General features: G+C 44.3%; 1 protein-coding gene across 9 annotated transcripts in view; it reads left to right on the top strand.

Annotated features, from left to right (window-relative positions):
• Window positions 1-27702, top strand: part of RPS6KC1 (ribosomal protein S6 kinase C1) — a 336154-nt gene that overhangs the window by 244939 nt on the left and 63513 nt on the right. Inside the window, exon 15 of one of the 9 annotated variants that reach the window (XM_035280947.3) lies at window positions 20777-20883. The exons of 6 other annotated variants lie outside the window; for them this stretch is intronic. In XM_035280947.3, the coding sequence (XP_035136838.1) occupies window positions 20777-20815 (39 nt within the window). In that variant the 3' untranslated portion in view covers window positions 20816-20883. Of the gene's footprint in view, window positions 1-20434; window positions 20471-20776; window positions 20884-27702 lie in introns of those variants that run through there. 2 more of the 9 variants (XM_035280945.3, XM_078356593.1) reach the window with 2 other exon arrangements.

Below are 27702 nucleotides of genomic sequence, written 5' to 3'. Positions count from 1 at the left end.
TTTACTTGGCCAGAAGTTGGCTAATAGCCTTTTGTAGGTTTCTGCACCTGTTGTGTTCATTTGCTCCTAGAATCTCAGGAATGAAAGAGACCCAAGAAGTTACCTAGTCTAGACCAGGTATGGCAACTCACGCCCATAATCACAACACTTTGCAAGGCCAATGTGGGAGGATCCTTTGAGCCCAGGAGTTTGAGACCAGCCTGGGCAACATAGTGAGACTGTTTTTCCAAATGATAATAATAATAATAAAGTTATGTAGTCCAAAGTACCATTTGTAATACTTATATTCCTATGGGTTAAGCATCACTTCCCAAGCTTACTGGACCATTTTCTTCATGTGGAGAGCCCAAAGGTGGGGTTGACGTGTTATGGAAGATTACTGTGTCCATCGGTCTAACTGTAGCTCATCCGCATGTGGGCACGGATTTAACCCTAGGCAACCCCTATCTGTCCTAGTGGCTTCAGTGTCCTTACAGACGTGTGTCACTAAAATCAAGACTGGGAGAAACTCAGGGATGGACTCCATGTAACATGCTTCTTGGTGCTTGGCACACTGTAAGTGTTCAGGAGCTTATTTTGTATTTTTTGTATATATTGTTCTATATATTTTGTGTATATTTCATCCACTGGACCTTCGATACCTAAAACATTGCCCATGTGCCAGAAACATCAACATCATCTGACAGCTTGAGAGAATCTCAGTTCCTACCCCAGGTCTGCAGAAGCAGAATTTGCATTTTTAACAGGATCCTTGGGTAGTGTGTGTGCACACTAAAGATGTGAGTAGCACTCAACTGTGTGCCTTTCTGCTTTGTTACCACAGAGCTTTGTCAGTGTCGTGCAGTGCCTGGTGGATGCCGGCTGTTTGGTATTTGTGGACTGGCTGACTGCTGGTTATCGTCTTAGGTCTTCGGCCAGCCAGGCTGCAGCAGGAAGAAAGGGATCAACACGGCAGTTTCAGGATGGGTGGGGAGAGGAGAGGATAAAGACATCCTTGCTTGTGCCTGGGATCTGTAGCTTATTTGGAAACTGAGATAGTGAAACTAGTATTCCCTCCAATATTCATCTTAGGATTTTTCCATCTGAAACTGGCCTTTGCGATCTCTCCTTTCCTTTCGTGATCGTGGAAACTTGACACCATCAGAGACTCCTCCCAGCTCTGAGGTGACTTGGACATGAGAGCAGATGTCATGGCTGTGTGGCTGCCTGGACTCCAGGGCTTTCTCCGCTGGTCTGTTCTCTCTGGTGGGGCAGGAGCTGTTTGTGGGGATTGGAACGTGGGACCTGGCTCTTCCCCAAGCACAGTCCACACCCTGGCTGTGCTTCTTCCGACACAGGCGCGAGTGTAGGATGCACCAAAACCCCAGGAGTCCAGCACCTTCCTCCCAGCCCTGCTGAATTATTTTAAGAATCCCCATGGTTTTTTTCTCCTCAGGATTTAGAATGAGCCAACTTGAGGATAACTTTGTATTACGAAAAGTTTTTATAAATAATTGAACAATGAGGCTCTGAATAGTGTTATAATAATATTTTATTTTATTAATAATATATCAACTGAGAAATATAAAAATAAAATATCCTCTCAATAGAGCCATTGTACTGAACGTTAATGGCCATTGCCTGAATTGTGTAGAAGGTATAGATGCTTGAGCCAAAACCTTCCTTAACCCAGGACATACTCTGGGATAATTAAAATCACTGAAGCCTCAATACAAATGTATTTTGCTTAGAATAAAAACACTTTCTCTAATTTAAAATAATACGTATTAATTAAAAAGAATTTGAGCCGGGTGCGGTGGCTCACGCCTGTAATCCCAGCACTTTGGGAGGCCGAGGTGGGCGGATCACGAGGTCAAGAGATCGAGACCATCCTGGCCAATATGGTGAAACCCTGTCTCTACTAAAAATACAAAAATTAGCCGGGCATGGTGGCACGCACCTGTGGTCCCAGCTACTCGGGAGGCTGAGGCAGAAGAATCACTTGAACCCAGGAGGCAGAGGTAGCAGTGAGCCAAGATTGCACCACTGCACTCCAGCCTGGCAACAGAGCAAGACTCCATCTCAAAAAAAAAAAAATAAAGAATTTGAAAAATATAGCAACTTTTAAAGAGGAAGCAAAAATCACCATAACTGACCACTCCAAGAGAAGTGTTGGTAACACTTTCAATCTATTTTCTTTTAGTTTTTCCATGTATGGTATGTATTATTATATAAAATTAAAATTATTATGTATAGAAAATTTTGCATCTTTTTATTCACCTAACATTATGACAAACATTTCCATGTGCCACTAAATATTCTTTGAAAATGTCACTTTGCTTTACCTGTAATGTTCTATCACATGGATGTCCTCTGTTTTTGTTGTTTTGCAATGACTCCTCTTTTGCTCATCACTGAGATCATTTTCAGTTTTTGCTTTTACAAGTCATGCTACAATAACCTTTCTCAGAAACTGTCTCTGGGAAACAGTCTGAGATTCATGCGAAATCTTTCTCTGTGTGTGAGTCTTGCTCTGTCGCCCAGGCTGGAGTGCAGTGGCGCGATGTCGGCTGGTTGCAACCTCTACCTCTCAGGTTCCAGTGATTCTTCTGCCTCAGCCTCCTGAGTGGCTGGGATTACAGGTGCTCAACACCACACCCAGCTAAATTATTATTAGTAGAGACGGGGTTTCACCATGTTGGGCAGGCTGGTCTTGAACTCCCGACCTCAGGTGATCCACCTGCCTCAGCCTCCCAAAGTGCTGGGATTACAGGCATGAGCCACTGTGCCTGGCCACATGCAAAATCATTATTACTGAATCAAGTGGGGATTTAAACTTAAGACTTTTGCTGTATATTTGTCCAGCCAGTATCTGAAATAAGTTTCCAGTTTGCTCTGGCTTCATGGGACCAGTTCTTTGAAAAGTGCAGTGTCAAAAATCCCAACTGCTGAGTTTAGCTGAGTGTTCTGCCTAGCTCATTTTCACTCAGTGGAAGGCAGATGGTGCCCATGGCTGGGCAGGAGGGAGGTATCAGAACACAGAGTAGAAGAGTGGGAAAGAGCTAGGAGTAAAAGCTAGGGATTCAATTAGATGGCAACCGTTTCTAGTGTCTAAAATAACAACAAATCCCACTGGCCAAGCATATTACTATAAAGCTCCCAGTAATAGGTTTCTCTGTCCATGTTTCCTTGTCCTTGCCAGCTCATCTCTCCCATGTGCCATGCCCTCTCCATTTCCACCTCTGTTTTGTACCAGTTGATCTGATTTTTCATCAACTGTCTTGACCCTGTAACTTCTGAGAATCTAGTCACCACTCCTAAATTACTCTTGGCTGAGGTCAGGAGACAGGTACTCCATTACAACCGACAGACCTCATTCATTACTGTATTTATTAGTCAGGATAAGCTAGGTAATGCTACGGTAACAAAACACACTCAAATTTTAGTACCTTGACATAAATCGAGTTTATTTCTCATTCAGGCAGCTCTCCTTCGGTGGAGAGTGGCTTGGTGATCCAGTCTGCTTGGGTTTCCGGGTACCTTGATCTTAAGATGTGATTTTGGGATTACCATAGCAGGTGATGAGAGTACAGAAAATTAACATTCTCTTAAGTGCTTCACCTTGGAAGTGACACAGTCTTGTCAAAACTAAGCATATGGCCTCACTTAATTGCCGGGGATCAGGAAAATCTGATTCTCTGTGTGTCCAGGAAGGAAAGAGAGCTGGACATGTTGGTAAGCATTATGTCTACCTGAATTATCAAAAAAAAAACCAAAAACCACCCTTAAAATATATTCTAAACACAGTAACTAAAGAAAAACATCATTATTAAATATATGCAAGCAGCATTAATAAATAGGGAATGATGAGAGCATCCATTCGATAGGGTGTATGTTTCCAACAGAATTTGTTTTCGAATATGTGAAGCTATACACCTCCTGGTGAAACACGGCATCAAATTAACCTGGATGTCATAATGCAGCTCAAGGTAACCCAGGCATTAACTTACATTTTGAGATACAAATCGCATCAGTTCAGGGGAGAATGTTATGATTTAGCTCATTGGGAAAGAATGGTGAGTAAGTTTTGATTTGCACGCCACCTCTGCTTGATTGGTTGTAGACTGCTTGGAACTCAACTGCTGTGTTGCGAAAGACTCTACAGAAGCATCTAGGCTCAGCGGGGAAGAGTGCAGTGGAGAGTCCATTCATTCAAAGAGTATTTACAAAGCACTTACTAAGTAGTAGGCTCTATACCAAATGCTGATACTTCCAGGCCACATGGAACTTACAGTATCAATATCACTTAGCAGGGTCTGTCATGGGACATGTGTGCGTGTGTGTGTGCGTGTGTGTGTGTGCGTGTGTGTGTGTGCGCGCGCGTGTGTGTGCGTGTGCGTGTGCGTGTGTGCGTGTGCGTGTGTGCGTGCGTGTGTGTGTGTGCGTGTGTGCGTGCGTGTGTGTGTGCGTGTGTGTGTGCGTGTGTGTGTGTGTGTGCGCGCGCGCGCGTAGGTTTAGCAAAGTAGAGGTGCGTTATTTACATCATTTCCATCCCTGGGCTAATTTGACTGTGCAATGGCCAGTTGGTGCCAGATCTAAGTAAGAGAAGTAATTGCTAATCTGCTGTCTTTCACATGTGGTCCCATAAGAAGGATGCAAGTTTTGAAGGATTTCCCCCTTGTCAGGATGAGTCCCATAGAACTAACCATATGCTCCTTCCCTGTGACATATGTTTTCCAGAAAACTGAAGGCGTAAGGGAGTACCATCTCCCTTTATGTTTCTCTCTGCTTAGCTCATTTCTCTAGCTTCTATGTAAAACTTTGTGTATTCTCATTTTTAAAGTCTCGTATCCCATTTCCTCACACAGAATTTTCTCTTTTCTTGAAAACTTCAGCTAGCAAATGGAAATGATATCAGTATGATTGTTTCACCCGTCCCAGGACAGGAGCAGGAGAAATGCCACCTTTCCTTTTCAGTTCCTTCAGCAGAAGTGATATAAAGACCAGTGGGGTCTCCCAAGGGGCATGTTCTCAGCCTGGGCCCTGGAGTGGCTTCTTCATAGGATCTGTACATTGAAACTCAAATGGAATGGTACACTGCACAGACAGGGCCTCACCAGGACTGACGCCGTCAACTCCCGGGTCTCCTGTCTTTCTCTGCTCTCATCAGCTTACCTTTCTTGGCTCCCCCATCTCCCTCATTCCAGAGAGCACAGTACTTGCTTGGTACCTTCTCATGGTCTGCAATGGGCAGCAAGTCACGGTCTGTGACCACGTGATAAATATGACAAGTCCAGGAACAGGTTATACAAACGTTTTCTCCATTGAGGCCCACTGAATATTTAGCATTTATAATTACAATAATGTATACAATCATATTTGGCTCTGGATGGTAAAACATCAATGTCTATCTTCTAAAAGCTATTTCAGGCCAATTATGGGAAACTTTTTGAAGCTGACTGTTTCATGGGCTTAAGGATCCTTTTATTCTGTAAGTATTCATTATCTGAGTCCCCACTTGCACATGGAAGGAAAAGTCATTCTAACAAGCGACCACTTATAAAGTCAGCCCTACTGGAGCATCTCTCCCTGCTTCACACTGAGTTTTAACCCTGCCCATTGGGTCAATATCTGTTACATCTTTGGATCTCAGATAATTTCAGGGTGTGGGCACATTTGACAACACTAGGACAAATAAAATGTAAATGGATGAAAACGTAAAACTGCAAATCTTGCAGAAGACCCAAGCTTTCATAAAGTCGTCGGTAGTGATTAGAGAACTGCTCCAGCCATGGGCAAAGCCTTTGGCGGCTGGAGATCGAGCACAGCTGGATGAGTTAAAAACTGAAGAAGAGAGATGGGAATGGGTCAGGACAGTACAGATGTTTTCCAAGAGAAATATCTGAGCCCTAACAATACTGATGTAGTACCCAAGTATTTTTTTTTTTTTGTACCCAAGTATTTAAAAAAAAATCTGCTGTGTTATCTTACTCCATGGCAAAAATGTGAGAAGGGTCAGAGTTCCCAGAAACTTTAGAAATCGTTAGTCCAGTGATCTCACTTTGGAGATGAAGAAGACTCGGAGAGGTTGAAGCTGTTGCACAAGGTCACAAGCTAGTGATGGGCACGACTGGAGCTGGGCAAGTCTGTCTGCTTTGCTAATTTTCTGGTAATTCCAGCCAAAGTTGTGCTTGATTCCCTTCTTATTTATTTTTTTTCTTGAGATGGAGTCTTGCTTTTGTTGCCCAGGCTGGAGTGACATGGTGAGATCTCAGCTCACTGCAACCTCCACCTCCTGGGTTCAAGCAATTCTCCTGCCTCAGCCTCGCCAGTAACTAGGATTACAGGTGCCCACCACCATGCCTGGCTTATTTTTGTATTTTTAGTAGAGAAAGGGTTCTTTCACAGGTACCTAAGCTATTTAAAAGAGTACCCTACGGCCGGGAGCGGTGGCTCACGCCTATAATCCCAGCACTTTGGGAGGCTGAGGTGGGTGGATCACGAGGTCAAGAGATCAAGACCATGCTGGTCAACAAGGTGAAACCCCATCTCTACTAAAAATACAAAAATTAGCTGGGCATGGTGGCGCGTGCCTGTAATCCCAGCTACTCAGGAGGCTGAGGCAGGAGAATTGCCTGAACCCAGGAGGAGGAGGTTGTGGTGAGCCGAGATCGCCCTATTGCACTCCAGTCTGGGAAACAACAGCAAAACTCCATCTCAAAAATAAAATAAAAAACAAAAGAATACCCTACTCTGTCACCCTTTCTACTTAATTTTTCTTCATAACAAAAATCATCAGTACCTGACATGATCGATATTTGTGTTTATTACCTGCCTTCCCTTTTCAGTCTGAGTTCTGCATTCATCATGTGTTTTCCATGTATTCATCAGGTATTCTTTCTTTTTTGTTTACATGCATTGTTTGAACACGAACATAGTCAATGTTAAATAAGTAATTCTTGAAAAAACAAAGAAATAGCATTCATAGGGAAATGAATAAATTTTGTTATGTATATTGAGGTTTCATGTAAGAATTTGTCTTAGAGGCAGACTGTTTTGCCCAGTGCAGTGGTGGCACGTGTTTCTGGCCCTCCTCCACACCAGCACATCACCGAGCATTGCGTCCATCCGTCCTGCGCTCTGCTCCTGTCCCCCTCTGTTAGGGTGAAGCCTCACACAGGGAACCAGACCATTTGGGTCCTGCTTCGCAGCCTGTTTGTGACTCAGTGGGGCAAAGCCATTTGTTCAGAGCCTCAGGATCTCAGGGTTAGGAGGGTGCTGGGAGTGTCCCTTAACAAGAGCCATTGGGGCTGAGAAGAAATGCCTGACATGGGAGAAGGACTAGTTTTTGTTTGTTTGTTTGAATTCTAGATTTAGATTTAGGCAGTGCTCTTTGTATCAGGGCTTACACATATCTGATTTCTGGTCTTTCGGTCCCTCTGGTCATACTTCTGTATTGTGGCCAGAAGGGAGGGCAGAAATTTGGTCTAAGTCATCAGACCCACAGTGGGAAAAGAGGAATCTCCTGGACAAAGCCTTCTTGGAATTTTTTGGTGTGTACATGTTGGGGGTAGAAGACGGGGTGAATGTTTGGAGGTATAGAGAGATGTGCAGAAAACAGATGCCTCCATGGAAAGGGCTATGCTGTTTGGGGATATTAGTTTTGAAAGTCTGAAAACATTTAAAAGTCTTTAAATAATTTTAAACATTATTATCAATTAGCACTAGAGAAAGGAAATTTTGGGGTTATGTGAGGTGGGGAGATGGGGAACTCAGCCCACAGTAAGAGCAGTTCTTAATGATGAGGGAAGTTAGGCCAAGCCTCGGGAGGAGCTTCCTTTTCTTGAGCTGGGGACTTGCTCTGTCACTCGGGCTGGAGTATTGAAGTGCAGTGGTGTGATCTCAGCTCACTGCAATCTCTGCCTCCTGGGTTCAAGTGATTCTCCTGCCTGAGCCTCCCAAGTAGCTGGGACTACAGGCATGTACCACCTTGCCAGGCTAATTTTTTTATTTTTAGTAGAGATGGGGTTTCACCATGTTGGCCAGGCTGCTCTTAAACTCCTAACCGCAAACCATTCACCTGCATTGGCCTCCCAAAGTGCTGGGATTACAGGCATGAGTCACCGTGCCTGGCCCTCAGGAGGAGCTTCTGATTCTGCACACCAAGAGAGACTTAGGGCACCGCCCAGTGCGGGGAAGCCACTGTACCCTATGGGCAGGCTGAGTAGCTCTCTTCCCAGGGACATTTAGGTGTCTGGGAGCAGAAAACAACTTTAGGTGACCTGTTTGACTTTTATAATTCTTTGATTCTGGGTTATATCCTTAATTTCAGAGTCAGCAAGACAACTCAGTTTAGTGGCAATTGATCTGAGAAACTGGCAGCTGGAAGGGCATTTTCGGGCGGGTAGCTCCATCCTAGCTCCAGTCCCCTCCTCCACAGCAGAACTGACTTGGAGAGTTCGGGGAGTGGGGCTGCAACTCCATCTCCTGCCCTGGGCTCAGTCCTGTAAACACTTGCCTGTAATATTGTGCAGTGTGGCATTTCTCTTGCACTGTGGAATGAAAACGAGCCTGGCCCTTTCCTCAAACCTCAGTCCTGATTGAAAGATGAGTGAGCCTACTCACTGCCATCTCCGGCAGCTTCCCCGGCTCCACAATATAGAGGACAGGGTAATGATGTCCAATTTTGCACACTTCAGATCCATTAGTAGCAATTACCTTTCTCGAGGTGTTTTGAGTTAGTTTTAACGTAGCATTCTTACAGTTGGTGGATAATGACTGTAATAATGTACACAACATTTTCAAGTCGCTGTTTTTAGCTACAATAACACCATTAGTTGGTTCTATTTAACAGATGCATTTCATGCTAAAAGTTAAGGTCCTCATGATTCCTTTCCCTTCCCCCACATAAACCCCTAACTGGTTTTATTCAATGAAGATTTTTACTCCAAAGTTTCAGAAATATTTTTCTTTTTCTGGGTCTTCCTATTGAAACAGGATGGTTGTGTTTCTGGGTCAATCTAGAATCATTAATTGTTTTGTTGTTCTTATGTATCTGTTCTTTTCATGACCTGCAAGGTGACCCAGAAATCCAAAGCTCACAAAAATGAAAAATACACGTATTTTCTAAAACTCATGCAAGAGTCTGTGAGAGATGACCAGGTTCTACACGATGGCTTCAGGCTTCCAGGCAGACAGGTGGCCACCGATGTGCCCAGGGAAGGCAGCTCTCAGAAGGGAGGTATCAGTCTGTTCTAGTTACTCAGTTGAGGTGTGTGGGTTGTTTTTTTTTTTAACTCCCCCTAATGATACAGAAGAATTGTGTATTCACTCCTCCCTACCTCCCCTTCTCCTCCTTGAAGCCACCTCTAAGGACCCCAGGAAGCAGGAGCTCTTCTCTCAAGCCCTGCGTTTTCATTGTGGATCTCCCTTTCTCGACACTTCCCTGTATGCCACCTCCTTCCAGTCTCGTCTTTTCTCCTGTTGTTTTCTACTCAGTTGTTTGGTTTCGTTGTGTCCATTTTGCAGTCAGTCATTCATAGGTCTTAGTCCTTTATGTTAGTTTGATAATCCTGCTGTGACAAAGTATCACAAAGTATGGGTGGTTTATGTTAGTCCTTTATGTTAGTTTGATAATCCTGCTGTGACAAAGTATCACAAAGTATGGGTGGTTTATGTTAGTCCTTTATGTTAGTTTGATAATCCTGCTGTGACAAAGTATCACAAAGTGGGTGGTTTAGCATAACACAAACTTATTCTCTCTCAGTTCTGGAGGCTGGAAGTTCACAGTCAAGGTGTTGGCAGGACGCTGCTTCCTCCGAGACTCTGGCAGGGAAGGTTCTTCCTTGCCTCTTCCAGCTTCTGGGGATGGTCGCTGGTCCTTGGCCTTCCTTGGCTTGTGGCCATACTCTCCCATCTCTGCCTCTGCCGTCACATGGCATCTGCTGGTCTGTGTCTTCTTGTGTCATTTTCCTTTTCTTATAAAGGACACCACTCATATTGGGTTACGTCCCATTCTAATGACCTCATCTTAACTTGATTACATCTGTAAAAGCCCTATTTCCAAATCAAACCACATTCACAGGTTAGGACTTCAGCATATCTTTTTGAGGGACCCAATTCAATCATACCCCATCCACCCTGCCAGTAAATTGGAATATTCTCGAAGCCTGGAGTGTTTGGTGAACCCCTGTAGGTAGCATTTCCTAACACCTTGACTATGGAACAGCAAGGAATGGAATCCTGAGGTTCTTTTTAAAAAAGAGTGTCTGATTGTCAAATGAATTAGAGAAACACTGTTCCTATGCCCTGACCTGGGGACTTGAGATGCCCACTAGTCTGTTAAAGGCTCTGAGAAATCCTGTTATGAAGACACTTAAGTTAAGCTGATCTTCACTAGCTTTTTGGACCACAGTGGCTTTTTTTTTCCTTCTGAGTTTTCTCCATTAACAGCAATGAACATACTTCGGGGGAAATAGGCCCACTGAATGCTCTTTCTGCCGTATGAATTGCCCAAAATGAGGTAAACAGGATAATATGACATTTAGTTGAGTATTTTTTTTATAGCATAAATGGATGCTAAAGAATAGGAGGGATTTCTTTAAAGATTTAATTCTGAGAGATACTCCAGTTCAGCCAGAAGGTAGGTAGAACAGCTGTGAGTTCCCCACACGCAGCTTCCTCTCCTGACCCTGTATGGTGTGCTTTCTTGCTTGAAAGTGGAGACAAGCATAGGTCTTAAAAATGGGCAGCGCGTCATTATCATTCGAGCTCTGTAATTCAACTAGGAAAATCAGTAAAGTCAGTGAGTCCTTGTGCTATTCTGTGCTTTCAATCACGATGGTTTTAAATGATGTGATAGAATAAATAGCAAGCTGCCTGGGGAAAAGTTGGTTTTCTGCTTACATTAAAAGGAACATAACACTGATAATTTTCCACCAACAACAAAATATTCTTTTTGACCCTTTCAACACCAGGTGAGTTCTTCATGTGTTTTTTTTTTGGCAAAAGTTGAATCCCAGGTGGACTTCTTAGCAAACCTGTGAGGTTGTTTCCCTTCCCTTTCTGTGCATTGGTATGATTTGGGGGGACAAATTTATTTGGGCATTAGCCTGAGCAAAATCTAATTAGGAAGGTCAATCTCCTGACAAAAATGCCGCAGCTTATATCATAAAGCCAAGTAAAAATCATGGATGTTTCCTAGTTTAACAGAAAACTGATTTATTTGTCACACATAGATATTAGGAGCTATTTCACAAGAAGCATGATTTGTTTTTTAAAATATACACCTTGGTGCAGGTTCCCTTTAAATAGCAAATACTCCTGGCATATTGCAGTTAAACTTTAATATTTGATATTAGCACCAATTTTCAGATCTATATTAGTATATGGGAGAGAGTGGTTATGGGCTTTTAAGTCAGGCAGACCTGAGTTTAAGTCCTGACTGGCTTCACTCCTTGCTGCCCCCTAAGGGCTTGTACAGACAACTTGCTCTATGAGCCTCAGTTTTTTTATCTGTAAAATGGGAATCATGATACCTTCCTCAAATGGTTATTGTGAGAACTAATGAGATAATGTATTTTAAACTCTGTTCCTGATATGTAAAGATTTTAGCTTAATGCCCAGCATAAATATCATTCACCATTGTTATCTGCTACCTTATATTCGTTCACATTTTTAATTCATTTAAGAAATACTTATATTTTTATGACAAAGGTGGCATTACTTCTTTATTCAGGAAGTGATATCATCAGGCTCTGTGTAGCCACACAAATCTCATCTGGAAATGTAATCCACATAATCCCCACATGTTGAGCGAGAGATCTGGCGGGAGGTGATTGGATATTGGGGCGTTTCACCCATGCTGCTCTTGTGATCGTGACTGAGTTCTCATGAGATCTGATGGTTTATAAGTGGCAGTTTCCCCTGCTTTCCTCTCTCACCTGCCACCATGTAAGATGTGCTTGCTTCCCCTTCTGCCACCATTGTAAGTTTCCTGAGGCCTCCCCTGCCATGCTGAATGGAGTTGATTAAACCTCTTTTCTTTGTAAATTACTCAGTCTCAGGCAGTTCTTTATAGCAATGTGGAAATGGACTAGTACAGTAAGTTTCCACTCAAGTAGGGTGTTTAGTCTGAGGAAGAGAATAATTGCCAAGGGAAGTTAAGCCATGCCTAGATTATAACTATATTACCTAATCGGGATGATTTTTAAAAGATGTTTTCTGGTGAATCTGATGATTTTAAGAAATTGTTACTGAGTGTCTATTATGTGCTAGACACTACTGGAACTGCTAGGGTTATAAGAGAGAACAAGTAAGCTCCTGGTGTTGTAAAGCTTTCATTTAGGGAGAGGCAGATGATGAACAAATTAATGAACAAACAGAGTGTCAGGTTCTGAGGATGGCTACAGAGAAAAATAAAACAGGACAAGGAAGATAGGGCATGCAGAGAGAGAGAGAGACAGAGAGAGAGAGAGAGAGTGTGTGTGTGTGTGTGTGTGTGTGTGTGTGTAGGTCTGGGTTATTTTACGCAGAATGATTGTGGGGGACTCACTAATAATGTGACATTGGAGTAGACACAGAAAGGAAATGAGGAAATAAATTTCAGGCACAGGGAGCAGGGAATGCAAGGGTGCTGTGGTAGGTATGTGCTTGCTGTTATCTGAGAAACTACACAAAGCCAGCATGGCTGGGGCAGAGTGAACCAAGGGGAGATTGTGTGGGGGGTGACGTCAGAGAAGGAGCCTGCCAGGTGAGGGTGTCTTGCAGGAGCCAGAGTAGACTGGGGCTTTTATTCTGAGGGAAAGGGAGCCATTGGTGAATTTCCAGCAGAGAAGCGATAAAATGGACTTATATTTCAGAAAGATCAACCTCGCTACTGTATTGAGAATATAAGATATTAACATACAAATGTAATTTGGGGTCCATGTAAATTGAGATAACAGGCTCTCAAACAAAACTTTCTGAAGAAGGCGTTCTCTGATTCACTGCTTGCCTTTTTCTCCTTTCCCTAGCCCTTACCTTCAGTTACCTATTGTATATTCTCCACCTGTAGCTGCCCATGTCCCAGGGCCACTCAGCATCACTGATATTGAGAACAGTATCATAGTCAGCTCAGGCTGCCGTAAGAAAACACCGCAGACAGAGACCCTTAAATCACAGATGTTTAGTTCTCACATTTTGGATATCAGAAGTCCAATATCAAGATGCCAGCAAGGTAGGTCCACTCTGAAGCTTCTTTTGGTTTGGAGATGGCTGCCTGTTTACTTTGTCCGCACATGGCAGAGAGAGAAGGCGCAACCTCTCTCACGTCTCAAGGACACAAATCCTATCAGGGATCCTGTCTGGGCTCAGGGGTCCACCCTGACGACCCTCCTTAACCTTCATTACTTCCATAAAGACCCCATCTCCAAATATAGTTACATTGGGGGTTGGGCTTCGATGTATGAATTTGGGAGGGAGACAAAAGCATTCAGTCTATAGCAGGTAGGAAGTGCCATATTAAATAAGTTCAGTTCTTTTTCCCACAATGAAGAGTGTGGTCATTGAGCTAAAATGAAATCTACAACCTTTCTCTTAGGAGAAGCCCAGCAGTCACCATCGTTGGTCATACTGAGGAATAACCTAGTAGTAGAGTTGTGCCAGATGTGGTAGCACCTACCAGGGGACTGAGAGCTGGGGGCCAGGAGCGCATCCCATGGGTCTCCATGAGATGATTTACCAGATTTCACTTCAACACGAAGGGCTTTAGGAGGAAACAGTCACCTGCATCCCCTGAGCAGGGCTGCCCCAGGCAGCTGTGCATGACACAGAGGCACCTGCCTCACGGGGAAAGCAGGGTAGAAAATCCAGCCTCGGTGCCTCTTGGCCAGCTTTGTGCCTACCTGCAGGGCAGGGGCCATGTTCTTCTGGAGAATGATGTGCTTTTCTGATTCACAAAAGTGCCCGTGGGCCAACAGCTGTTTCCTTACTGCAAGTGTGTAGTTGAACATCAAATAATGTCTTCTTTGTCCTCAGAAGAAATTTCTCTCCAGTGTGAGTATCAGACATCATTTTGTTTCCTTTGGACCCCTTGTTTGTTTTGTCTTATGAATATTTACAGCTGTACTTTCCTCTTCCTATGGACTGTTAGCTTAGAACTAAATTAGAGCCTCCCTCTAGCAAGTAGATGGAAGTTCATGGTAGGCATTATCTAGGCTAAAGGCCCTTGTCTTGCAGGATTCCTGGCCTCCTGAAGTGCTGTAGGTGGTCTCAGATACTTTGTAAATTTATTAATTTGATGTGCTGCCTGGACTGCATCATAAATTGAGTTTTGGTCTCCTTATTTTGGGGAATTATAATAAATTTGTATTCATTCCACAAATATGTGTTGCATTTCCTACTCTGTTTTCATGCTGCTAATAAAGACATACCCAAGATGGGAAGGAAAAGAGGTTTAATGGACTTACAGTTCCATATGGCTGGGGAGCAAGTGGAAGGCAAGGAGGAGCAAGTCATGTCTTATATGGATGGCAGCTGGCAAAGAGAGAGCTTGTGCAGGGAAACTCCCCCTTATAGAACGATCAGATCTAATGAGACTTATTCACTATCATGAGAACAGCAGAAAAAAGACCTGCCTCCATGATTCAATTACCTCCTACTGGGTCCCTCCCTCAACATGTGGCAATTCCAGATGAGTTTTGGGTGGGGACACAGCCAAACCATATCAGTGCCCGTTGTAGGGATGAAGCCGACAGGCGAGGGCTCTCTCCCCAGGAGTCTGCATGCTAATTAAGGACGCTCAGACATTTCTCAGGTAAACAACCAGCAGGATAGTTAGAAGTTAGGACAAGTGTCATACAAGAAGCAAGCAAGGTGGCTGGATGTGGTGGCTCACGCCTGTAAGCCCAACACAAGGCCGAGGTGGGTGGATCACCTGAGGTCAGGAGTTCAAGACCAGCCTGGCCTGCATGGTGAAACCCCATCTCTACTAAAAATACAAAAATTAGCTGGGCACCTGTAATCCCAGCTACATAGCTTGATGCTTGAATCCAGGAGGTGGAGGCTGCAGTGAGCCATGATTGCACCACCTCACTCCAGCTTGGGTGACAGAGCAAGACTGTCTCAAAAAAAAAGAAAAAAAATTAGCAAGCAAGGTGCTATAATGCAGAGTAACTGGATATGTGTTGAAGGAAAGGAGGCTCTTTAGACAGAGTAGGCAAGGAAGACAGCTAAGAAGAGAATTACTTTACATAATGTAAATGAAGTCCTTAGTGTGATCCCTGATATGTGGTCAGCTTTTTTTTTTTTTAATTTTTTATTTTTTATTGCGTTTTAGGTTTTGGGGTACATGTGCAGAACATATAAGATAGTTGCATAGGTACACACATGGCAGTGTGTTTTGCTGCCTTCCGCCCCCTCACCCACATTTGGCATTTCTCCCCATGCTATTCCTTCCCAACTCCCCCCTGTCCCTCCCCTATTCCCCCCAATAGACCCCAGTGTGTAGTACCCCCTTCCCTGTGTCCATGTGTTCTCATTGTTCTTCACCCGCCTATGAGTGAGAATATGCGGTGTTTCATTTTCTGTTCTTGTGTCAGTTTGCTGAGAATGATGTTCTCCAGATTCATCCATGTCCCTACAAAGGACACGAACTCATCATTTTTGATTGCTGTGTAATATTCCATGGTGTATATGTGCCACATTTTCCCAGAATGCCCATCGATGATAGACTGGTCTGGGAAAATGTGGTCAGCTTTCAATTCGTAATAGTTACTATTGTTATTAATGCCATTGTCACCTTTCCCTTATTATATGCTGCACAATGTGTGAAGGGAAGACGAACACATTGCCAGAATTTTGAAGAAATGATGAAGACTTCGCAGATGTACCAGCACTGCGTGGTTGGGAAATTTCAGTTCGTAATCACTGAATTTAACGCTTTCCTTCTCGAAAGACAGACTTGCTTGTTGGGTGGAACTCTGGAACTTTGCTGTGCCTCTCATATCAGATCTCTGCGTCTCCTAATTTGAGCCCTCTCTCCAAACCATCATCTTCAATCATTAATCTGCTGCACCTGCCCGGTATCTTTAAATCTGGGTTTTCCTGATTGTTATTGTAATACAAGTTTCAATTCATGTTCATTCAGAACCTAATGCAATTAAATCCATAATTAATTGGGGGCAATGTATAGCCAAAGGCCCTGCTTTGCAGAGATTATATTCCATGTACAGTAGAGTCATTAAATAGAAATATAGCCCCTCTAACTTAATGTTTTGAGCACTCTCTGAGCTTGTAGCACAGTCAGCCTGTGTGATAGATGAAGAGGGAAGGATAAGGGCACGAGGCTGGGAGTTTTGATGAGTATAACAAGTTCACTGTATTTTTAAGAACACTGGAAAGTACTGGAGCTAACCTGGTTGAAGAACCTGAAAAAGCAGAAGGCCTCCATCTTGCCTACAACTCAAAGCCTTCCCTTGGTTACCTAAGGGAATGCACTTACGACTCTATTACCCAGCAAATTAGGAGAGTGATTCAGTCAGGTATATTTATCACGAAGAGAACTGCAGATAATTAATACACTGCATTGAATGCAAATTGCACCCACAGCACTTATCTCATTTTCAATTAGCACAAATGTTACAGCACTGCAGGCTTGTTATGGTTTTACCATGGGCTGGGTAATTAATTTCTGTGAGCCACGTATCAGGCACCTGGTAATGCCGTTTATTAATAAATGTCACCCCAGGTATTGGTTTGTTAGAAGAGGTAAATAAATGGAATGCGCAGTTGTCTGCCCTGTGCAAATCTATTTTTACACCTCACTGAGTCTTTTCACTTGTTTGTTTATCGACTGGAGCAACTACTGAGATTACAATTGCAAACAAAGGAAAATCCCCACCCTTAATGTAGCCTCTACGGGGATTCCTTTTCTTCTCCCTCCCCGATCATCAGGCCAGTGAGTGAAGTTGCTTTAGAAAGCATTTTCTAGATGAGACCCATGAGTGTAGCGTTAGGAATGGGGAGCTAACCCTATCTGACCTCAGCCTCACTCACTTATGCAGCGTTAGGCACATTTCTCCATCTGTGAATCTTTGGGGAGCGAGAGATTGTACAGGCTCCTTTAGAGCAGCCTGTCCTAATCTTCATTTCGGCCCCCTTTCCCATATTGTTTCTCATTACAGTTTTAGCTGCCCAGTCTGTGCCATTTGGGCCCCTGACGGTGTGGGTAGGACCTGGGGACTTTGGACACGGGTGGAGTGTTGAGCAGAAGGCCCATTTTTTGTGAGGTTTTCTCCATTTCTCAACTTGTGTCCTCTTTCTCCATATTGGCAGGTGATATTAGAATCTCCTGTAAAAAAAAAAAACCCTAATTAGCAAATTTTGACTACACATCAATGATGGACCAGACAGTTTTCAGAGCCTTTCAGAGGGCGATGGGCTCAAACTTATTTTATCAAAGCTCCTGTAATGGTATCAGTTTTTCTGGGTAGACAGTTTCTCCCTTTTGCCCTGAATCATCTGAGATCTTAATCAGAAATCAGCAATTCCCCCCTGTATTCTGAATTTTGTTGCTCCTTGAGGTGTTCCCTTGAGGATCCCATGAGAAGAACGACTGTGATGTTAACCGAGTTAATCCATGTAAAGCACCTACCACAATGCCTAGCACTTAGTCAGCACCCAGTGACCTATCCGTGATTGATACGATTGTCGTTCTTATCAGTATTGGTTCTCTCATTTCATGGGACCTAGGAGCAATATTAGTATTGTTCCCATAGGGAAAGGCTGGCAGAGTGATCCTTTATTAATTCTAGCAGATATTTACTGAGTACCTACTATGGGCCAGGCACTGATTTGATGCTGCTGATAAAATAGACAAAAATCCTAGTCTTAATGAAGTATGCATTCTATCGAAGACACGAAATAAATAAGCGGGGAGGAAGATATGTAGTATGTCAGAGAGTTTGAGTGCCATAGAGACATGAGGTAGGGAAGAAAGACAGGAAGTGGAAGGGGTTTCTGTTTGAAATGGGACATTTAAGGAAAGCCTTACTGAGAAGATGCCATTTGAGCAAAGACATGAAGGAGCTGAGGAAGCTAGCTGTGGGATGTCTGGAGAAAGAGCTTTCTAGACAGAGGCAAGTGTGAAGGCCCTGAGACAGAAGGATGTCGAGGGCCCCAGGGAGGCCAATAGGGCCAGAGTGGAATGAGTGAGAGGCGGTGGTGGGAGAGAAAGACTCAGAAGTTATGAGGGCTGGCCAGGCACAATGGCTCATGCCTGCAATTCCAGCCCTTTGGGAGGCTGAGGTGGGAGGATCACTTGAGGTCAGGAGTTTGAGACCAGCCTGGCCAATATGGTGAAATCCCATCTCTACTAAAAATACAAGAATTAGCCAGGTGTGGTGGTGCATGCCTGTGATTCCAGCTACTTAGGAGGCTGAGGAGGGAGAATTGCTTGAACTCAGGAGGTATAAGTTGCAGTGATCCAAGATGGTGCCACTGCATTCCAGCCTGGGAGACAGAGCAAGACTCGGTCTCAGAAAAGGAAAAACGTTACGAGGGCTAGGTCAGGTAGGCCTAGTGGGAGATTTTAACAACTTTGTAGTTCATGATAAGATAGGGTGCCATAGGAAGATTTTGGGCAGAGCAGGTACATAATGTGACTTAGGTTTTTAAAGGATCACTCTGGGTTTTGTTTTAGAAATAGACCACAGAAGACAAGGGCAGAGCTGGGAGATCAGTAAGGAGGGTGTATTAGCTTCTAATTGCCACTATTAACAAATTACCCCAAATATAGTAGCTTAAAAACAACACTCATTTACTATTTTACTGTTCTCAAGATCAAAGTCTTAATATCAAGGTATCAGCAAGTTTGTGTTTCTTCTGAAGGCTCTAGAGAAGGGTCAATTTTCTCGACTTTTCCACCTTCCAAAGACTGCCAGAATTCCTCAGCTTCTGGTTTCTTCCTCCATTCCGTTTCTTCCTTCCCTTCCCTTTCTTCCTTCCCTCCCCTTCCCTTCCCTCCCCTCCCCTCCCCTCCCCTCCTCTCCCCTCCCCTCCCCTTCCCTCCCCTTTTCCCTTCCCTTCCCTTCCCTTCCTTTTTTCCTTCCTCCCTCTCTCTCCTTTCCTTTTGTTTTGTTCTTCCTTTCTTTTTTCTTTTTTGAGACAGAGTTTTGTTCTTGTTGCCCAGGATGGAGTGCAATGGTGCCATCTCGGCTCACTGCAACCTCTTCCTCCTGGGTTCAAGTGACTCTCCTGCCTCAGCCTCCCAAGTAACTGGGATTTCAGTTGCCTAGCACCATGCCTGGCTAAATTTTTTTGTATTTTTTTAGTAGTAGTAGTAGTAGTAGTAGTAGAGATGGAGTTTCACCATGTTGGCCAGGCTGGTCTCGAATTCCTGGCCTCAGGTGATCCACCCGCCTCAGCCTCCCCAAGTGCCGGGATTACAGGCATGAGCCACTGTGCTGGGACTCCTTCCTCTATTTTCAAAGGCAGCAAAATAGCATCTTTAAATCTCTTTCTCTGACTTCTGCTTCTGTCATTCCATTGCCTTCTCTGACTCTGACCCTCCTCTTTCCCATATAGAGACCTTTGTGATTATACTAGACTGACCCACATAATCTAGGATCATTCCCTATTTTAAGATCCTTAATCACATTTGCAAAGTCCCTTTTGCTGCATAGGGTAACATATTCACAAGTTTTGGGGATTTGGCGGGGAACATCTTTGTGAGGCCATCATTCAGACTAGCACAGAGGTGGAAGCACGAATGCAGCTGAAGGATGAAGGTGGCAGGGGCAAAGATGGTGAGAAACCGTTGGATCCTGGTGATGTATCCAGCTGCCACACATCTTGGACCAGTTTCAGTATAGAATCTTCCGAATTAGCTGGGCCTGTGGCAAAGGCATCCCCCTTTCCATGATCACTTCAACTGATTTAGTGCCTGTTCCTCATCCCAATAGTTCGTGCACAAGCTAAGGAACTTTGGACAGCTGGAGTGGGAAGGGACCATGGAAGCTATCAAGTCCCTATTACCCCTTTATAAATTCCTACTTTTTTCCTGGGCCCATTGAAAACTTGTTGGGAGTTGTTCTTTTTTCAAGATTTTATTTTTTTAGAGCAGTCTTAGGTTCACACAGCAAACTTGAGAGGCAGGTACAGAGATATTTTCATTTACCCCATGACCCTATCCATGCATAGTCTCCTCCATCATCAATATCCCCCACCAGAGTGACAAATTTTTTGCAATCAATGAACCTACGTCAACACATCATCATCATCATCATCATCATCATCATCACCATCATCATCATAGGGGTTCACTCTTGGTGTTGTACATTCTGTGGGTTTGGACAAATGTTTATTGACTTGCACCCACCATTATAGTATCATACAGAATATTTCCATCACCCTAAAAATCCTCTGTGGGAAACTTTTTACTAACTTTATCAGTTTATTCTTTTATTCATTCATTTAGCATGTACTGGGCATCTGCTGAGTTCACTGCTCTGTGTTATAAAAGCAGAAATAAAAAGATGTAAGAGTCATGGTCTTTGTCTCTGGGAGCTTGCAGTGTATTTGGAATCAGAGCACAATTATAGAGCCAAATGTAAGTGAGTACAAAATCAAATGTTAAGATTTATGCATCAGTACTAAGGGAGTGAGGAATGTGGAGAAGCTTTTTGGAGGAAGTAACAGATTGTGGATTTTTATTTTTTAATTGGGGCCAGTCAGAAGATTGTCAGCTTTTAATTTTGCTAAGAATGGGCATTAATGAGAATAATTCTTACCATATCCTACTGCCTTTATTTCATTTTAGGTGGGGCATTTAAACATCCAAGATAGAAAAAGGACATGATCTCAGAATGGAAAGTCCTTGATATTGGACTCCAAGCTTCCAGACTGTGAGAAAATAAATGTAGGTCTATTGGAAAATACTGCTCTGTGGTATTTTGTTATGGCAGCCCTAGCATACTAATACAGACACTATTCAACCCACTGTAATGCTTGATACACTTTTTTAAAAAAAGGGCTTAGATAACCCAACATATGATGGAGGAATTCCAAGATGGATTTCAAGATGTCCGTGTTATACCTGTACTACCTTTTGTTACCATTTGCTTTATCTCTATTCCTACTAATCTTGCCAGGCTTGGCGGGGAGGGGGCTGGGGGATAGTGAGTGCTTTCACATAGGAAGCTGTGAGATGGCGGCACCCAGCTAGACATTCTGCTTAGGTGAATTATGGATTTGCCACATTGAGAGTTCTCTTGAGTCTCAGGTTCAGAGGACATGTGTACACATGCGAGGGCAGATATGTGAGGGGAGGGCTGCCGTGGGGTGGGGGCTTTAACAGTACCGTTTTCCCTGCTCCCAGCCTCATTATCGCTCTTCGAGGACCTCGATCTCACCCAGGCCAGCCCTGCCCGCTTTCTGCACCCAGTAAACAGTGCCGGCCTGCCCTCATGAATATGGATTTCCATCATCCCTCACTGTAGGGATAGATGTTGGGGGCAGAGCTGTTGATTACATTTCCAGCCAATCATTGCCCATTAGCAGGGAAGAGCGGTGGGCATTATGCCTCTTCAGCGAGGAGCCATTTGCATTTGGTTGGGCCCCCGCTTTCTTTCTGAGCATCGACGGACCCTCAGCGCACTCAATTACTCCGGCATCCGGCCCTTCCTCTTTCGCTTTCTAAGTGTGTTGATTGGATTGTCCAAATAGCTTGGTGCTAACTACAGCTGTTTAGCATATCCCTGGGTGGAGGGTGATAAGGACGGCAGGGCTTGGGTTGGCTGTAACCTGCAGAAACAAATACCTTTCCCTTGCTGCCCACGCTGCCTTCCACCCTCCTACTGAAAGAATCCGCAGTGGTTTGCAGGGAATAGCCCCAGCAGGCTGTAGGGTACCCGGGCCATGCACTTTGCATCTTTTGGGGAAGTTTTCCTCTCAGAGTTCTCTCTCTGGTGCCCTTGACCCTGGAGATGTTGGATTCTCCACTGCTCTGGGAGGCCTGTGGGGTCTGGCACAGGTAGATGGTAAGTTTCCCCTACCACTTCCTCTTCTGGGAAAGAGGAAGGAAGTGGCTCTAAGAAGAGTCCGCTGGAAAAGCAGGCCCCCTCCTTACTGGAAGTTCCGTCAGCGCTACGGGGCCCTGCGGGAGAACTGGAGGTCTGACCTGGGAGACAGGCATATTCCTGTTCTGCTCGCAAACCGTGGTCATCAGTAAGGTGTGAAGACAACTGGGAATGACAGAGGGCCTCTTTCTTCACAGGATCGTGTTATCTTCCACCCCCTTCTGCTGCCGTGTTCCCCTGGAAAGCCCTTCTCCAGAGTCAGAAACATTTGTTTGCTCTTGTTAAGACTGGCCATTTCCCCTCCGTCCTCAGGGCTTTTCCCACCCCTCAGCTCCCTCATCTTCAGTGTTACTAGGGATGCTGTTTTGTTTTCTTTTCCTCTTCTGTTTTGCCCATTCAAGAAAATAAAAGTGAGCACCTGAGAGAGAGCGAGAGGCAGAGGGGGAAGAGAGACTGTGAGCACCAAATGATCTGAGCGTGATAGAGGAAGGTTACCTGTGTGTTTGTCAACAAGACGAAATAAATAAGAGAAAAAAAAAGAGAAAAAAGAAAAAAAAAGACAGCAGTCAAAGGCAATCAAATATGTATTTAATTAAAGCAAACATAAAAATAAAAGTTACATGTTGAATCAATAAACAGCACTTTTTTCTACATGCATTTTGAACAAGACAGATCAGAATCTTGCATGATGAAGACATAATGTGTCATAATAATTAGGAACACAGACAAAAGAACAGCTAATCAGCATGCAAATGTATGCAGTTCTGGTGATTCAGATGAGGCAGATTTCTACCTCTTTTTTGCTTGATTCATCTTCATTGCTAATCATCTGAAGGCTGCCAAATGTTCACTGACACTAATGTATTATAGGTCAAGAGAGGCAGGTCTTCACCTATTACCCCCCCAAACAATATGCTTCCCTTCCCTGTTTCCTCTTCAGGATTTGCAGCAATCACTGCCAGATGCAATCAGACGCCTTGAATACGAGCAACTGAGGCTTGTTTGTGGCTCGGATTCATTAGAATCAGGAGGCTGAAGAAAGGAATAAATTACTTAATTGCACAAAAAAGTTGCAGCCAAAGTGATGGTGAGAGAAACTGATTGTGTAGATACGCATTAGGCCACTCTTGGAATGGGGTGTCTTAGAATAGCTGGTAGTTTGGCCTCACAGATTCAGACAGATTTGGGTGTCCTCCAAAACAGATGGCTCCACATACCATCTATTCTTCTCTTTGTCAGGTTTTACCATTTATTTGATCTTGGTCCCTCTCTGATGCTGGTTGTATTAGTTGTAACACAAATATGCATTCAGATCATATCCATTTAGTCTGGCCTCTCCCAACTTTTGTTCTTCCTCTTTTTTCTTTTTCTTTTTTTTTAAATTTTCTTTTTTGAGAAGATGGTCAAGTTGAATTAAACCCTTGTTGTCCAACTCTTGAATGCTCCTTCACATGAAATGCAGGAAATGGGAAGATTGCACAGGCCTGCAGTGCGGGGGTGTGAGCCCTAGATTGGAGGGAGGAGGAGGGAGGAGCTGCTCAAATGGGGAAGAAAAGAAAGAAAGAAAGAAGCTCTATTTTCTAACCACAGGGATACCTTCCTTGCCTCAAACTAACTCTTAATCCATTAAAAAAAAAAAGCACAGTATTAATCAGTGTTGTTCATACACAACCAGGGAAGAAGAAACCAAACCACGCAGAGCAATCTCACAAACGCTCCCTTCTCTTTTCTCTGGCACTGTGGCATGTCCCTCCAGCCATGGGGCCTCTGACTCACACATTCCACTCAGGTCTTTGGTCATGTGCCCGACTTGCGGGTGGTCTTAAGGTCTCGAAGATGGAACTTCATTTTCTCTGTGAAGTTGCTGCATTGCTACTAGCTACTAGCTGTGTGTGCCTGTGGGTGTGCGTGTGTGTGTGCCTGTGTGTGTGCCTGTGTGTGTGCGTGTGTGCGCCTGTGGGTGTGCCTGTGTGTGTGCCTGTGGGTGTGCGTGTGTGTGCCTGTGTATGTGTGCGTGTGTGTGCCTGTGGGTGTGCATGTGTGTGTGCCTGTGGGTGTGCATGGGTGTGTGCCTGTGGGTGTGCGTGTGTGTATTTTGGGGGTGGGGTGGGAAGAGGGAGGGGAAGGTTCAGTACAAGACAAGAGGCACTGACAGGAAAGAAATTGGGAAATAAATTATTATAATTGATTTCTGTTTGGGAAGAAAAAGCATTTAGAGAGGTAACTTTTCCAGTACTGAAACTGAAAAGTAATTGGCTAAGCGGATTCACCCAGGTTTGTTCTGACATTTCTCCATCCCGCCTCCCTTTGCTTTGCTGTTCCCTCTGCCGGACAATCGCTTCCCCAGATCTTTCCAAGTCTTGATCGTCTCATCAGTCGTGTCTCCTCATCAGTCCCATGTCCTCAAGAGGCCAGCTCTGCCCACCAAAGTTTAGCTGATGGTCACCTGTTCACCCCACCTGATTCTTGCTACTACATTTTTATTATAACTCTTCCTAATAACTAAAATTTATTTTTATAGTATTATTTATTTTTTAAATTTACATGTGTGGTAGCTGTAGTCCATGTTAGAAGGTAGGTTTCTTGAGAGCAGGGAAACATTGCCTGAATATTTCAACTCCATATCCCCATCTACATTTCTATCTGGCTTTCAATAGGGATGCAGACATTTTTGTTGTTTAAACAAATTATTTCTGAAATCTAATGCTGCCTAAGTGTCCTGCCACATTAATGGTGGACTCTGAAAGGTTACCCAAGTCGCTTTGCTATGCTGCGATGCCATAACAACATTTGCTGGAGGTCAAAATGTAGGCCGTTGTTATCCTTAAATTACAAAGACATTTTGCCCAATTTACTTTTTTTTTTTCTTTTTTTCTTTTTTGAGATGGAGTTTCGCTCTCATTACCCAGGCTGGAATGCAATGGCGCGATCTCGGCTCACCGCAGCCTCCGCCTCCTGGGTTCAGGCAATTCTCCTGCCTCAGCCTCCTGAGTAGCTGTGATTACAGGCACGTGCCACCGTGCCCAGCTAATTTTTTGTATTTTTAGTAGAGATGGGGTTTTACCATGTTGACCAGGATGGTCTTGATCTCTTGACCTCGTGATCCACCCGCCTCGGCCTCCCAAAGTGCTGGCATTACAGGCGTGAGCTACCGTGCCCGGCCCCAATTCACTTTTCTAAGTTTGTTCCTCATTGGTTGGATGAGTTTGATACTGACTTTGTAGATAGGAAAGACACTTCTTTTCCTGAATTCATCATCTATGTTCTGTCAACCTAGTGGGAGCTAAGAGTAAGCCATTACACACACACACACACACACACACACACACACACACATATATATATATATGTGTGTGTGTGTGTGTGTGTATATACACACACACACACACACACATACATCTGTAAAGTCAGCTTTATATTTCTGTATAGTCCTTTGGGTGGGGGTAGGAACCACTGGGAGGTCTCAGCAGTGTGAGAAAAGTGGGACGAGAGAAGGGGAGGACCCCACAATGGCTTAAATATGGAGTGAAATGCTAGGGTGATCCCTATTCAGAGCATGGACACGGGTTAACTGGTTTTTCTGGGAGCCGAGTAAACAGAGGGTCGCACAGGTTTGCTCATGCCCTTTTAAAGTGCGTATTATATAAGTCAAGACGCCAGCTGTTCAGAGTTTCCTCTCCAGCCCCAAGCCCCCTAACCAGGGCATGGTGTTAGGGGTAGCTTTCTTCAGAGAAGTGAAGACGTTCTTTTCTGCTGGTTAGCATATCACCTTGATTTTATTTTATAACAAAATAAATCAAATTATTCTTTTTTTGGAACTTCCAGGACTGAAATAAAAGGAAATTAAATTCATCTTGGGGCTTATTATTTTCCTCAGTCTTACCATCGAACAACTCTTTTCTCCCAGAAAACTCAGCGAGGCATCTCCTGACGACCTTGATCCTATTTCCAACTTCAGGGGACCCATGGAGTCACAGGTTTATTGGGAGTGGAAAGTGGAGTGAGGCGCAGGTTCTGGGTGAGCAGCTAGGCTCTGGGCATTTTAATTCCATGTGGAGCTGGCAGGGAGAAGAAGGCCAGACCAGGCCCCAGACCATCTAATCCCTTATCATGAGGGCCCCAGCTCCATGCCAAGAACTCAACTTTTGGAGAATGGCAGTTGTCTTGGGGGAGGCTCTCATCTCTGCAGGAAGCCAGCAGGCAGAATGGACACCACCAGATAGAGCCTTCTGTAGCCCGTCCAGAGGCATCTGATTATTCAGTTGATTTTTTTTTTCTGGTCCAAATAAGCCTCATATCCCTTCATCAGAACAAAGCCGAACTTTCCCGGCTGGCAGAGATTGCTGTCTTAGGCTCCTTGGAAAAAGCTCCATGGTTACCTTTCTTTCCCATTTCCTTAGATCTTTTTGTTTGTTTATTTGTTTTCTTTCTCGTAAAGTAAGAGAGACATTCTTCTGTGCCTTGGCAGACAGCTGTCCGGGGTCCTTCTTCTATTGGGGTCTCACCGTTGGGCCCCCCCCCAGCCCCTCCCAGTCACACAGGCAAAGCTCCTCCTACCCTGCCTTTCACATAGGAAGGAGCTGCTCTCTGAGCCGGCAAGTGAAATCTTGGCACCCTCTCAAAGAAACCTGAAGTGAGAAGGGTTCAAGAGGGAGGTCGCTTTGTGCGGAAAAGCTCCTGCCACAGACCTTTCCACCAGCCTGGCGGAGGGCCTCCCGCAGGGGCACCGGAGAGATGGAAGCCCATTCACACTGGGCATTGTGTCCATCCTGGCTCCTTAGCCATTACTTTAAACAGCCCAAAGAAAAAGATTCCCATGGGATACAGGAGAAACCTATTCCCATCTCCCCTCCCATCCATCTGTGATACAGACTCAAGATTTTAGTTCCGAAAGGGTTTATTTCCCCTCATTTCCATGTTGGGTTACTGACCTTCTCTCTGGAAACGCCATAACCGACTGGCTTCTCTGTATGTGTCTCAGGTTGGTATTTCTTTAGCACAAATAAACATTTATTGCTGGGTACTGGGATATCAGAGAATTCAACCAGTGTTCTGTTGGAGTCTAGTAGGGAAGAAAGAGATGTGAACAACGAGCTTACAGTGCCTGAGACAGGTGGCTGGATGTCTGTGGCTTACACCAGCAGCTCCCTGAGAGAATCTCCCCTCTGTACAGCCCCTAGTCTAGACCCTGTGCAATCAGTGTTGTCAAAGGCTCATTGATCTTGGTGACTGATGGTGAGCAATGCCCCCGCCTCCCCCTGGGCTCAGGGGTAGGGAAGTTGGTGTGGAAACTGAGTATGATCATTGGAACAATAGAGAACCACCCTGAGCTCCTTCTTCTTTTACTTGTACAAGGTAAAAACCACCTTGAAACATGAGAAGGAAACTTCCACAAACTCACGGGAGCAGGGTGCTGTCCACTTTGCTCCCCATGATCACTACTTTTCTTGAGAAGGTGAAGGGTAAGGACTCCATGGTTTGAGTGACCAGCTCTTGGGTTTAAATGTCTTCATTTTCTCCTAGAAGGAGAACTTTTCATGGCACTGGGGGCTAAAGGTGACCAGAACCTTTCATGGCACTGAAGGTGATCACTAAAGTAAGAGGAGATCAGATTTCTGCTGAGCCATTTACAACCCAGCGAATCTACTGGAAAAGCAGAAAGAGAAGC

The sequence above is a fragment of the Callithrix jacchus genome, chromosome 19 (genome assembly GCF_049354715.1).
Source record: "Callithrix jacchus isolate 240 chromosome 19, calJac240_pri, whole genome shotgun sequence".
NCBI lineage: Eukaryota > Metazoa > Chordata > Mammalia > Primates > Cebidae > Callithrix > Callithrix jacchus.
This window is presented reverse-complemented; position numbering and strand designations above follow the sequence as displayed.